General features: G+C 40.1%; 1 protein-coding gene across 1 annotated transcript; it reads left to right on the plus strand.

Annotated features, from left to right (window-relative positions):
- The first annotated feature begins 7,421 nt into the window (after positions 1-7,421).
- On the plus strand, positions 7,422-14,744 carry LOC138021317 (endoglucanase A-like). Its single transcript, XM_068868161.1, is given in 6 exon segments — positions 7,422-7,473; positions 9,455-9,623; positions 9,626-10,392; positions 12,838-13,004; positions 13,245-13,485; positions 14,081-14,744. Coding segments are annotated over 5 exon segments (1,887 nt in total). The 5' UTR covers positions 7,422-7,473; positions 9,455-9,481; the 3' UTR covers positions 14,651-14,744.
- The last annotated feature ends 256 nt before the right edge of the window (positions 14,745-15,000 follow it).

Here is a 15,000-nt window from a genome sequence, read left to right on the forward strand (position 1 = left end):
TTTTATTCAACGTAATTATTGTATATTCCTGTTAAAATTACGACAGTTCAAAAATTACAGCAGTTCTTTCCATATTATTGCAAAACACGTTGACATCTACATTGCTGTTGGAGATACAAAGTGTGCAATTTCTATTATTGTATTATTGTTAACTAGATAAGCTGAGTTGCAGTACTTTCGAATAAAAAAAATAGATCCGCAATGCGTACTTGTGTGGGATGTCAGTCAAATAAACGTTGATGATTAGCATTACAGTAAATGTAATACATTTTGTCATGTTACAGTGATAAATGTCGAGTATAGATTGCGTAGAATCCCAAGCTGCAGACAAGAGAACGGTTAGGGAAGAAACATGTTTGGACTTCTAGTTTCGAGGAAATTAGGGGTGCATGTTTACCATTTGTCAGAATAAACCGGTTGGGATGACCGCGCACCGGGGGCTCAGTTGGTTGAGCACCGGGCTGTCACGCGGGAGGTCGTGAGTTCAACTCCGGTCGGACCAACACTCAGGGTCTTTAAACAACTGAGGAGAAAGTGCTGCCTTTGTAATTACATCTGCAAATGTTTAAACTCTCTAGTCTTCTCGGATAAGGACGATAAGCCGGAGGTCCCGTCTCACAACCCTTCAATGTTCATAATCCTGTGGGACGTAAAAGAACCCCCACACTTGTCGTAAAGAGTAGGGCATGTAGTTCCGGGTGTTGTGGTCTGTCTTCTGTGGTGTATCATGGTTGGGAGGGTAAATGCTCGGAGATATTAGCTACACCAAGCTAACTCTAAAAATCCGAGGGTAAATAAAGATATATGATATATGGTATGACCGGTGAATAATGGTAAAAGGTTTCCAAAAATCAGTAAACCAGCCCAACGAGATGGTGCATACCATTTGCAATTGTTTCAGGCCGATTAGAAAATGGAAGCTGGAAAATTCAGAAAATGGTAAGGAAATTTCCACTGTTCCGGTCGGTAGGTAGTCTACAATTTCGAATGGATTTTCCGGAAAATTAGAGTGCTTACCATGTAACAAAAAAATTCGGAAATTTCGGTTGAACGTGAAATGGAACGGAAATTTTTGTGGAAAATCCGTTCGGAAACTGTAGACTACCTCCAGAGGTAGTCATCTTTTTCTGTTCGGAACGGAACGGCGGAAATTTCCTTACCGTTTGCTAAACTTTCCAGTTTAAAAAGTCTCTAATCAGCCGACAACAATTACGGGAAATAGAATTGCACTTGGTAAGCGCCACCTCGTTCGGTTACTTTGCTGATTTTGGAAAAACCCTTACCAGTATTCATCGGTCGTCCCAACCGGTTCTGACAAATGGTAAGCACCCTTACTGTTCCATTTGACTTTGAACCGAAATTTCCGGATTTTTTTGCTAAATGGTAAGCACCGTAGCTCTCTTAGGGTGCGGTTACACGGGGCTCTTTTTGTCGTGGTGAGTGACCCTTTTACGACGGGAAACTGCATCTAGTGAGTGTTACCAATGTGTCCCCGAGGTAAATTTCCCGTGGTAAATATTTATGGATTCGTCAAAACAATCACACAAAGTACCCATGACGTTAAATGTAGTGGTGTTTTGATGTGTTGAATCACGATTCTTAATTTAAATGGTGAATTTTTTTTTAACGTTAGCAAAATCAGAAATCCAGTTTAGCCGTTGGTTGATAAGGGATACCAAAACTTAAATGTGATACAGTTTGGAATAATCTACTATGGAAAATGCCATTCACTATGGTTTGCGTATTTCCGAGTCAACAGACAAAGCTGGAAATGGCCCCAAGTTATCATAGAGGAAGAAGGGGACGATGATTGACAGAGTTAAGAGTCACTGAAGTAAACATTTTGCAGGTTAGGGCATGTGACGCATTACAATTGGGTGCATTTGAGCATATGAGTATCCCAGCCACCAAATCTTTTGCAATTAAATGCAAAAATGTGTTAGAGTCAAAGCGCTTCAGGCATGAACACACTACTTTAGAGACTCGTGAAATATTTGTGTTCGACAAAGAGGTAAATGCCGCCTACTTTTATTCATCAGCGGAAACAATGGAATCTGTCGCTAGTAGGAGAAAAGAATTTGCTTGCGATAAAGCTGGATAAATCAGAAGGCAAGTGCAATTGACTGTTTCGTTGGCACTTAGTGATAGCTATTACCAGCTTTAGAGTCAGTATTTCAAAATCCAACAGTTTGCTCACAATCCGCCAAACAATTTCTCATCCATTCCCGTCTAAACTAACCTTTTCCAGGATCCCAGATAGTAGTAATGAGTGGGCGGCGAGCCCCCACTCGCTTTTCCCACGCAGTTGTTTTCGTTTTCCCGACTATCCGGGAGCCTGTCTAAACTGGTGCTCACGATTGATGGTATCAAGAGCTTTGAATAAGTTGTAAAAAAACACTAGGACATGAGGTTTTATCATCAGTAGAGGAAGAGATTAGATCAATTAACTGCACAAGCTTTTTAAAGGGGCTATTTTAGGTAATTTTGTTTAATTTAGTTAATTATGAGCTCTGAACGTCAAATTGGCAGAGCAAGAGTCTTTCATTTGCAAATTTAAAATCACGGCCACATGACAACTGAGAATGATTTTCAAGCTGTGTAAATGACATTTTGATATAGACTGATATAAATTTGAAAAAAGGTGGGCCGGCGTTTTTCAAATTTACCCAAATTCAATCCATGTCCCTTCTTGGCTTCCCTGTGTTTTGTTAGAGTTCTTCTATAGTTTTGAACAGTTACTTTGATATTTTAGTTAATTCTATGACCATTCGATCAGTGCTGAAATTGCCTAAAATTGCGTGACCTAGGCCCTTTAAGGAATAGACCTCTTGCATGACTCAATTGGTTGAACAACGGACTACAGTGCGGGACGTCGCGAGGTCAAAAACCGCGACAGGGCCAACACTCAGAGTCTTTAAATAAGCGAGGAGAAAGTGCTGCCTTTGTGATGACATCTGAAAATGGTTACACTCTCTAGTATCCTCGGATAAAGACGAGAAACCGTAAGCCCCACATAACCTATATAACGGAATTTCCACAAATCAACAACTTTTAGACGAGTTCTTAAATACGATTTGGCTTGCACGAGTGACTACTCTCCATCTCAGGGGTAATAATTTCTCATGCAAGACTTGTGGAAAATCTTTTTTCTAGGGAAAATTAATCTAAAAACAACTCGGTCTCGACAAATTCATTGTAGTCGTATGCTCCTAGTCATGGGTTCCTGTCATAACCCTGTATGTATATAATGAGTATTTTTACACTTTATGAAAAAATACAAGGTAGCAAGTGATGTGATCATGCAACGAACGTGTGCCCTGTGAGCTGGCCGGATGAGAAAATTCCGCTCTCACACTGAACCAATCAGATGACAGGATTTGTTGAATACCGCTCTCTCGTGAACTGGAAAAAGGCTTTTTGGCATTAAAACAAATGCATATTTATTAGGTCTCCATTTATGAAAAAGGTGACAGTAGACTCAAGATTGTACAGAGTTTTGTATGACCATGGTTTGTGAATAGAACAATGCATGGATTCCTTCTTTCAGTGTAATGAGCCTGTTAATTGGAATTGCTAATTTTTAAGAAGGTTCTTTCATGAAAAGAAGCAAGGTGCTGCAGCTATTTGCGCAGCCTCCAAAATGTTATTCATCCCGAGGAAAAAAGGATCAGCGTTTGTGCTCTGACATAATTTTAAATTCCTTCTCACCGTTTTTTCTGTTCCATTACTTTATCGAAGTAGAATTTTAGCCTTTAAAACTGCAAATTCGCCCTTGTCCCTTGTAAAAATTGTTCTATACCATTTTAATGTCATTATTTAATCAAGTGTAGTGTCGCAGCTTTCGTAATGTATAATGTTATTGGCTTGATACCTAAGCCAAAAACAAAAGACTAAATAATTGCAACATTGACACTTAAAAACTTTAGAAGCTGCTTACAAAACCAAACTTAATAGCAACTTACGAGAGCTGCTACATTACTGTAAAAAGGAACTATTTAAAATGCTATACGTTATATTAAAAAGGTAAAATCCAAACGTTTTCACCACTAGGTTATTAGGTCATCTTACCCAGATGATGGCCTAGTGTCGAAAACATTCGAATTCGGATTTTATATTTTAGTATAATTCTTAGCCATTACTTGTAAATACGGCTCATTCTAATTTATGTTTGTTTGTTTTATCATTTAATATACTACTGACAACTGAATTTTAACCTAAAAAGCTGCATTTGTGCAGGAGTTATTTTTTTTTCAATGCATAGCGAGGTCCAAGAAGCACAATCATGTTAAGTGTCTTCCATGTTGAAACGTGACGAACCTTAGTTAAAAAGGGGTTGCAAAATCAAAAGGTGAGAATATTTTTATCATTTTTTTTGCCCGTTTCCTGCAAAAACAGGCTGTTTCTAGAGTTGCATCTGTTAAAATAAAGTCCAGTGGACCAGAACGTGAGCCTAAACGGAAACAGTAAAAACGTTTGCTGGATTCAGATTGAATAACCGTAATTTATCATAATATCTACTTCCAATTTTCGGAGGTTAGTTTTGGATTGTAAGAATTTTCCGGCTTACAGACAAATCTTTACCAAGGGCGGCAAAATCTTTTTTGTTGAGTCTATTCTATATCTTGATTGACAAGAAGGCTGAAGGCTATAGTTTAAGTGTACCTCAGGCAATCTTGTACCTTCGTAATTGCGGCCAACCATTTTGTATCTTGCGAAGTCGACGAGCATAAGTAAAGGCTTGTGTCTCATTGGTTCATGCCAGAGGCACGTACCTCAGAACTCAGCAAAAGCCATCCATTAAGCAGATTCATGTGGAGAGCTGTCCATTTAATATTCAAAATAGGAGAAAGAAAATTAATTAGAAAACTTTAAGGGAATCATAGTCCTTATCGTTAATGCCCTATTCTTGTGTTTGCGAACATTAAAAATTGAGGTCGGATGTCAGAATAAAGAAGCTCGGTGACACTAGGGTTAACCATGCTCATTAGTAGAACAAGAACCTTTCTGGCCATATGTGATATGGGGAACAATTTACAACGAAACTGGCATGGATATGTGATCTTTTGTAGGAACAGATTAATCAGATTTCTTCAAGTTGACAAATCATTACAAGTCTTATTACTGATGAAAACCCAGTTTCGTGGAAATTCATGTATTCTAAATTAACATAAGCCACCAGTCAACTCTTCTGCTATGTCACTTAGGTACAATGAAGTACTCGTTCGCCCTAACGGTGTCATTGGTCCTCGTTCTCGTACACCGTGGGCTTTCTAAAGAGGCCATAGTGGAAACCTTCAATCAGTGGCATCGTGGATTTTACGGAGCGATATCGATAAAACTGCAGGACAAAGTCGAACATGGTTGGCAAGTAAAAGTGACGTTTACTAAGCCAGTGGCAGGGCTCGTGGTGTGGAACGCAGTCGTGGAATCTATTTCCCAGGACAAAACGACCTACACACTCAAAAATAAATTCTGGAACGCGGAACTACCGGCTGAGGGATTGATAAAGTTCCGTTTTCTGGGGTTAAAGAAGACATTTGGTGAAAAAATTCGTAAGATGTCAGCCGAGTTCATTAGGCTTGGAGAGGAATCTGGATCTGGTGTTGATTTTTGAAAAGCAGAACGATTTGACAAGATATCACGAAGTTACTGAACAGTGCATTATATTACATATCTTTTTAATCTTTGCAGGCTTGTCATACCATCCAACTCGTAAATGATTTTCCTATTACAAAGTTCTCTTTTGCCTTATTCATTTATTAAGTCATATTTTCGATAGGTTAATATTGAATTGACCGGCTCCAGAGTTCCATCTCGGAAAACCTTTTTTTTTGTATGCATAGACTACCACTTTGGAATTTTGACGTTTAATTTTTGCAGTGAAATTTAAGGTGCTTGATAATTTTTGGTAATAGTCCACAGAGCTTCGAGCGAAATTCATCCCTTCGACACACTGGATTGTATTGTATTGCCAAGTCTTCCCACTTGAAGATCAAAGTACACACTGGCATCTTTTTCTGCGTTTTTATGTCGTCTTAGAAAAGAAATGCAGCCTCAAAGTGCTGAAATGCCTTTTCTCCTAATTTTCGAATTCAATGATTCGAGACTGGATATATATATTTCTCCAGTTGGCATTCTCGACATACTCATCTTTAGGTTTTTGTTGATGCTAATAAAAATCAACTTTCTGTTGGGTATACTACATACCCTTTCTCGTTTACTAATACTCAATATATGCAAACTTTTGATAGTAACAACAGCTAAAATGGAAGAAATCATGCATTGGAAAAACCCATTGAACCTTATTGAGTGCGTTTTACATTTTGAAAGCCTCAAAACGCATTTGTTGGTGGGGAAATCATACTGTAGAGATGATTTGATAGACAGTTTATCCTCATTATGTCAACGTAAATTATACCCAGAATCGATAAAAAGAAGAGAAAAGGGCAAAAAATAGTAGAACAAATTGTGGAAGCAATGGAGAAAAGAAAAAAATGAGGTACATCGAGTATACCTAGGTAACTAAATAATACTTACATGCTTAACCTAAGACCTACTGAGGACTATGAAAAGGAAAAGAAGACTACATTTATACATATTATATGATCAGACACAGGAAAACGATTTTGTATTCGCTGCCACTCCTGATTGTGCGTAGGATTGCACAATCGACGTTCTCTGCGGTTGTTGAACCAACAAAAATCGAAATCTAATCGTTTTGGTTGTTGGACTAACAAAACAAAATGTTGAATGAAATATGTGGTTTTGCGCATGAGCAGGAAAGCCCTTCTTCATAGGAAAAAAGGAAGACTCGGAGATCTTTGACTAGCTTCTTATCTTACGGCCGGAGTAATTATTGCTTGTTTACCATCAAACTAAATACTCTCTGGTTTACGACGCTATTGCATTTACCAAGAGAACATATGTTCAAAGAAAAAAAATGAGTTCATAGGATCACAGAAAAGGTGGACTTCCAGTCAAAGACGTTCTTCACACCAACTGTCACATTTCGGGCTAACTCATTGGCTTTAGTTATAAAGCGATGGTAAATAAAGGTATATGGACTGATAAAGCTGGTGTTTACATTAGCAATACATATGTTTTTTTATTTAACCTCGACAGCTGACCATTCAGTAATTGAAAAATACAACTTGACGTCAGTTTGTTCATTCGTCTGTCTTCTTTTTGGTCGCAGATTGCAAAATAACGACTGTTTAAGTTTTTTTGTGTATTAACTGGCAAGTGGCTTATGCACTCGCGCAATACAGTACCTTCAGGTTTTGACGCAACCTATGAACAACTGATAAGAGAGCAAACGCACAAAAGAAAAAACCTCAATTTGCAAACTGACAAAGATCTGTTATAATTGTATTTACTGAACGCTATCTTTGAAAAATAAAACAAAACCAGAATGTATAGCATTCGCTTTTTCAAACGGAAGGTGGAGTGGTACGTTCGATATCTCCCTTGGAGGTAGGTTTCGTGTTGATATCACTAAGCTAAAAGGAAGTAAATAAACGTAAAATTGGGTGTTATCCCCTTATTTTCTTGTAGTCACAGTTTCACATCAATAATCCATTTAGCCAGTCAATGATCTTTTTCTTTTTCATATAAGAGATATTGATACCTTTGAACCTTATCTGTGCAACTGAATTGAATAGGTACTGAGCTATGCCATCTTGAGATAGTATAACTTTCTTCCGTGATTTAACGGTAGACTAATGAATCGTGTACACCTTGCATTGTCTCTGTCGTTAGCTTTACTGCTGATTTCCAGTCAAATTTATTAATTGTCTGTAAAGCGAAAGAGGGCACTTAAGGTTCCAGTGCCCTAATCTGATGACTCAAAAATCTTTGTTGACTTTTGTTTCTTTGAACAAAAATATGAAACATTTTCCACGCACTGGGTGGGCACTAAACCCAATAGGATTTTAAGCCAAGACTTAAAGGAGAGCATCTTACTAGGTTCCCGTATTAGTCGCTGGTTCGATTAGCCTCCTTGCATGGATATATGCAAACGTTCAAGATAAAACCGATGAGCTATTTACGAGGTTAATAAACGGAATCCCAAAAGAGAAAATTATCTTTAGATTGTGTGGCAGATGTTTGGCATGGAAGGCGGCCGGCCCGTTCAGAATCTCTCTACGAAAAGCATTGTATTTTCCATGTATGTTTCACGCGGAGGTATCTTGAAATCGAGTGCTGATACATTTTTCTTTCGGGACCCCGGGAATGCTTTTTTGTTCTGAAAAGGTTTTATCACTTCGCTCAGGTACTTTTTCATAAATGGAGCAACGAGATAAAACGGCTCTCGTAGCTCTAATTCTCAAGCGGGGGTATGCTTGATCATTGTTTAGAATTTAGAGAATATTGTCGCCAGTATCGCAGTTTCGTTCTCCGGAAGTGTTGCAGCCCTGGGAACCTTCTATCACTTGGTATTGCGGCTCAGCTGTTAATGCTTTTAAACTTAGGGTGCGTTCGATTGATCGTATTCCGGAATGGGATTACGTGGAATGTAAGTTAGAATTCCTTCGTTTTTACGGAGATTCACATTAAAATTGTCAAAAATCTGCTAAAATGCTATTTTAAACATATTTTTATTATCCTTGCTGCTTTGAAACGCGCCAAACATACCGTTTTAATTATCACTCCACGTATTCTTATTCCGCAATAGGGTCAATCGAACGCGCTCTTAATTTCATCGGCATCCTGCTTTTACAACCAGTACTCTGAAAGAGGTGATAAGTGCCTTTCATCACAGTTTATATTCCGGCGTGAAGTCCACTCTAATGGACCCCTACCCAATAAAAAGAAGAAGTTCTTGGTTCCATCGCCGATGGCACAGTATGTGTAAAAACACCTTGTATATAAAAATTTATAACCAGAACTACGCGCCGCATAATATAAATATATCATCATGATCTTTGCGTTTAAAATACAGTCAGTGCAGGAGTCAGTGGTTAATCTTTTTTTTTTTGCATCGAGCTTTTACTCTACTGAATATTGAATTTTTTTTTGTCTCGATCTCTTTTTCTAGACAGTGCATGCATCACCACACTGAAGTTCGTTAAACAGAGGTTCCATTGTAGAACTAACGCAAAGCTCAAACGGGTTGTACAGTCATCGCTCAATATAACTCTTTAGTCACCTCAGTGTCGGTAAAAGTGGTGATATTTGTCTCCACTTCGGTGAATAATCGATATCTCTTGAAAGATCTTCAAAAGATTAAGAATTAAATAATACCGCTGAATCTCATATAACGAGCCAATAGATACCTAATTAGGCAATTTTTTATGTTAGCGAAAGCGGTTTCCATAGTTCGAAAGTGAAGGAGGGGTTTCCTGTGACGTGATCTGGTAGGTAGTGATCTTTATCGACTTCCAATCAAAACTTATTCTTAGAGGTTCAGTGATAATCCTTCATATTGCACTGGTGATCTCGATTTTACTCGCAGATCGATAGTTACACCGACACTGGCAAAATGTCCTGGATTTTCCCGTTTGTTGCGATCATCTTCATCCAAAACTTTTATGCAATCGTTGGCGAACAAACTCAAACAGAGATTGTTGACAACTGGAACACTGGCTTCAAAGGAAAAATTACATTAAGTCTCAATGATGACGTCACGGCGGGTGGAATATGATTCTTTCGTTCCCAGTCGCTGCTCCGAATTTGCAAATATGGCAGGCAAAAATCATCGGAAATCAAAACGACAAGGTCTACACTCTCCTAAATATGCCCTGGAACGCGCAGATGCGGAACGGCAGTATTTTGGAATTGTTTTTCCTTGCTCAAAAAGTGGTAATGAATGATCCGGCCCCCATTGGGAATGTAATTTTCAAGCGCGGGGCGCCCTCAACAAATCAACCAAATACAGCTAGTGTCAGTTCTCCCCAACCCTCAACAACTGGTCTCGGCTCATCGCCACCGAGCTCTAATCGACCCAGCTCCTCTGGACCCAGTGCTAATCGTTCTCGTTCTACTCCGCCAACAACCACCAGTAGGGCACCTGTCAAACCAACGAAAGCTTCTCCATCAAAGCCAGGAACGTACGATTATGGACAGGTGTTAGAACTGTCTATCCTTTTTTACGAAGCTCAGCGATCGGGTAAACTTCCGCCTAACAACCGCGTACAATGGAGAAAGGACTCGGCGCTAAACGACAGAGGAGAGAATGGGGAAAACTTAACAGGTGGCTGGTACGATGCTGGAGATTATGTCAAGTTTGGATTTCCAATGGCTTACTCTGCGACGGTGTTGGCATGGGGATTAATAGAATACAAGAAGGGATATCAGGCCGCTGGCCAGTATGAAATCATGCTAGACAGTGTCAAGTGGGCCACTGACTACTTCATTAAAGCACACACCAAAAAGGAGGAATTTTATGGACAGGTAAGTGGACTCAACTTAAAATTACAGCTTATCGTTTGATACTCGACCCGAAAAGAACAAAGAAACCCAAAATTTCAGAACATTTAGCTCGATCTGTGCAATCTAAGATCCTCACAGGATCTGGAGACCTTTTTTTATGCTTCTACTTACTCGCGGAGAAATTTTGCTCAAGTCTTATGAAGAAACGGAGCGGCACTGACTGCAAAGCAATTCACTATCGTGATCAGTTGTGTGCGTTCTTTTGCCAGCCATAGAACGCGTTTTCTTCGAAGCGCACATTAAGCAAGATCACGTGACCAGTAGAGTACCACTTTGACATAATTGTGCGCAGGCGTTTTTCAGTTCAAGTAATTAGTGCGATTCAGCACCGTTTTGCCGTAAATAGCAGCCGTCGGAGTGAAATTTGCGTTTTGCCAAAAATTAAAGAAACATTTCTCGATTTTTGCCTATTTCGTGCCTGTGATCTACAGATAACGAGCAATTTCACAAAGAGAGGAACAAGTTCATGCCCCTTCCACACGAACAATTTTTACGTGACAATTTGCCATATGCATGTGGCAAACACATTTGATCTTGTACATAGCACAACTGATAATAATTGTTGACAATTCGCAGTTAAGGTGATTCCCTCGTTTTGCACCGTGCATCTTATACTGTGCATAACATTGCGATTTCGGAGATGGCGGCGTTTCACCCCGGCCATCTGAAGAGAGGCAATAAAGGCCGCTTTTACTGTTCAAGAGCTTTTAAGAGCAATCGTGATAAGTCTTCTCGGTTAAGAAGGTGTTGTTTTGGAACTCGCACCAGTCCTTTCGCGGAAAATGATCATTTTGAAGCCGAAGTTGCCCCTTTCCCATCCATTATCATAGTGTTGCGAAGAAAAGAGCACGGTGACCCCCCATTTTTAATGGTTTTATTTAGTCGTAATAGGTGTACGGAAAACATATTTTAAGGAGAAAAAAAGTTGGATAGTAGAAGTTGTAGTATTTACATACAAATGACGTGAAATGCATTTGGAGCCCGGCACTGAGTGCAAGGTAATGACTGTAGCGGTCCAATTTGCTTACATTTCTTTGCAAGATTGAGCAATTTCAAATCACTTTACTTAAAGATCATAGCCCGGACAAACAAATAAGTTAAAGTCGTACGTCCGTCCGCCCCTTGTTTTAGACGCCATCCCAGCAGAGCCCTCAGTTCAGTACAAAGACAACTATACATGTTGTTAATCTCTGAAGCATTACGCAAGCCTGTAAATAGTCCACGAGAGCATGCTCTTGTGAATCATTAAACGATGAGTTAAGAATAGAGAATACTCGTTCAGCGGCTGCAGATGAGGGCTGCACCAGCAGAACCTTCATAACTGCAGAAGACCAATGGGGTAGGTTATCAGATTGTTGGTCGCTGGAAGTGCTGGAAGTAGATGTACTCGAGGACGACGCCATCTTTGATCTGTGGCCTGAGGGGCCAAGCTGCCGAGCCATAAGCGTGGTGGCTTGAGGAGAGTCATGCACAGGGAAACCTGGTCTGCCAGACCATATTTGACCATGGGCCTTAGCACATACCTCAACATTTTCCAAAAACAATACAGAAATAAAACACAAACTGAATTATTCTAGAACTATGATGGGTTTTGTTTAGTTTTCAACGCATAAAAAGCTCGGATTATGCTAGCCGTGCTTAACTGAAATAAAGGCTTAAAATAATGCTCGTTTTCCTAAATTATGCTTAAAATTATGCTCGCACAATCTTCCAAAGCCCACTAAAGGGCATACAGCGCGAAAACAAGCACGGTGACCCTTATTGCATTTTTTTAATGTCCTGTGTATGAGTATCAATTGTGCCAAGTTTGAAAAAAATCTGGATAGTACGTCATTTTCAAGAGAATTACCTTATGCCTTTGGACAGCGAGATAGAGCAGAACCGAACAAGGCGAGGTTGCCTGGTCGTTCGCCAATGACACTTACTACTAGGCAGGAATTTGCCACATTTTTAGTGTCACGAGTCGTCTTCCCGAGCAATTTTCTGTATTTCACAACTTCTATTTGTCACATAAAAGTAACACGTCAGTTTTTCAGCAAATACATTTGTCGCACAAAAATTGGCCAAATTTCCTCGTCTACAATTGTCACCGTGCCTGATAACAATTACTCGTGTGGACGAGGCTTATTTCTATGCTTTTCATGACAAGGGATCAATGCTATGTTGTCTATTTTTTAATTTCTCTTCACGCGAAACCAACCTTTTCCTTTTGATTGAGAATGGTCACTCGTGCGTGCGACCCGAAACTAAAAAATAAACTGAATCGTTAATAGATATGGCTTACTTTGGGAGTATGGCAACTGTGATCTCCAATTTAGAATGTCCTGAGTCGTGTCAAAAGTCATTTATACTATCTAGAAACATTATTTATAACTTTTTTTCAATAATATGATTCATCTAATTAAGGTTGGAGATGGACACCTTGACCATGCTTACTGGGGGAGGCCAGAGGATATGACGATGGCTCGACCTGCTTTCAAAATCACCCCACAGAAACCAGGATCGGATCTGGCTTCAGAAACTGCAGCAGCCTTGGCTGCTGCATCCATCGCATTTAAGGATCAAAATACTCTGTAAGTTACAAAATCAAAGCAAGAGACATTTTCCCTTTAAGAAGATGGATAATGGGCTGGTCCAGGACCTCGAGGCTAATAAGTAATCCGGGACTTTATCGAGCTTTCGCGTTGTAATTCCGTTTGAAAATGCTTAGGCTTTCTAGCTGTCTCGCAGTGGAACGATTTATCATGCGTGGACCTTAAGCAAGACAAGTTGCAATGGTATTTTTTACTAATCTTTATTGATTTAACTTTCAGGTCCTCTAAGAGTTATGCTAGCAAATTATTGAAGCACGCAAAGGAATTGTATGCATTTGCAGAAAAGTATCGTGGGCGTTACAGTGATTCCATTCCAAATGCGGCAGATTTTTACCGGTCATACAGTGGGTACGAGGACGAACTGGTCTGGGGAGCAGTGTGGCTGTACAGAGCAACAAATGATTCTTCTTACCTTATAAAAGCCGAAAAATACTACAATGACTTTAAAATGAATGAACAGGTTTGTTTTCTAGATTTGTGAAAGGACGTTTTTTACGGGTCGATGGATTTTTTTGTCCGATATCGATTCAGACAGTAACCTTGCTAACCAATCACTCGCCTTGCGTTGTATAACTACTACCCTCCATTCCAGTTGATTGGAGCTTGACTTCCCCGAGAATTATACTAAACCGATATAACGAAAGCTCGGTCTGTGATATTTTTCAAGGGTGAAAAAACAGCAGAAATATGGCAGAACCCAGTCTGAGCCATAATAAGATTGGTACGCCTGTCCAACCGTTGTTATTCAAGTGCGTCTTGAGTATTTTGTTTAAATATTGAGAATAAGCCTACATCAGACAAATATGCCTACATCAGGCCGTAATTTTACCATGCATAGGGCTTAAATTCAGATTGTATGTTTTGTTTTTCAAGAAATTGCTTGCTAACCTTATTAGCACGGCGAGAGATTCTTGGTGTCGAGATGAAAATGGGTTTGGTTAGGGCATTAAGCCACTTGGTTACGAACCGTAAGGATTGAGATTGTGATCTTGGACCTCAAGACCTCAGCGTTATGAATGCAACAGAAATAACTACTTTGACTTTCCTACTTGCAGGCTTGGGCATTCTCATGGGACGACAAAAAAGCCGGCGTGCAACTTCTCCTGGCCACGCTGACGAAAAAGAAGTTATACCAGTCTGCTATCCAGCTCTTTCTCGACAGCTGGCTTCCCGGTGGCAGCGTTACCTACACCCCAAAAGGCCTGGCATGGCGAGCAAAGTGGGGCTCAAACCGCTACTCGGCCAACACCGCTTTTCTGGCGCTGGTCGCCGCTGACCACGGTTTGAAGCCGGCTGAATACCGAAAGTTTGCTGAAAAACAAATTCATTACATGTTAGGAGAAAGCGGGCGCAGTTTCGTTGTAGGTTTTGGGCACAATCCTCCCCAAAGACCACATCACAGTTCAAGTTCGTGTCCATCGGCTCCTTCCCCCTGTGACTGGAGTAATTTTCACAATCCCAGCCCGAATGCGCACGTTCTGAAAGGCGCGCTTGTAGGAGGACCAGACCAGTTTGACAATTACAAGGATGATCGGACGGACTTCATCAAGAACGAGGTGGCGACCGATTATAATGCTGGATTCCAGTCTGCTGTTGCAGCACTAAAACAACTTCAGTTGAGTTAGTACTAATGAACAGATTCGGATTAATGGGTTTTTCTTCAAGGACACTTGTAACAAGCAAAGAAAATAAACCACTGGTTGAGTTATGTAACCACTATACATCATGACAGCACTCAGTTTCGTAAACTTAACCGCAAATGTTGCACTCCAGTACCCACATGCGAGGTCCTTCCGGCGGGCCAAGTGGCCTACTACTGCGGCATTGCTTGTTCACTTTAAAAGGGAGCTTTAGCAACGACAACGGCGTCGTCAACGAGAACGTCACAAATTTCAAATCGACATGCGCAGTGAGAGGCGACACTTGGAAAATATCAATGCAATTTTTATTACAGAGAAATGACTGAGAAAAGATC

Source organism: Montipora capricornis, chromosome 10, assembly GCF_036669925.1.
Source record: "Montipora capricornis isolate CH-2021 chromosome 10, ASM3666992v2, whole genome shotgun sequence".
Classification (NCBI taxonomy): Eukaryota; Metazoa; Cnidaria; class Anthozoa; order Scleractinia; family Acroporidae; genus Montipora; species Montipora capricornis.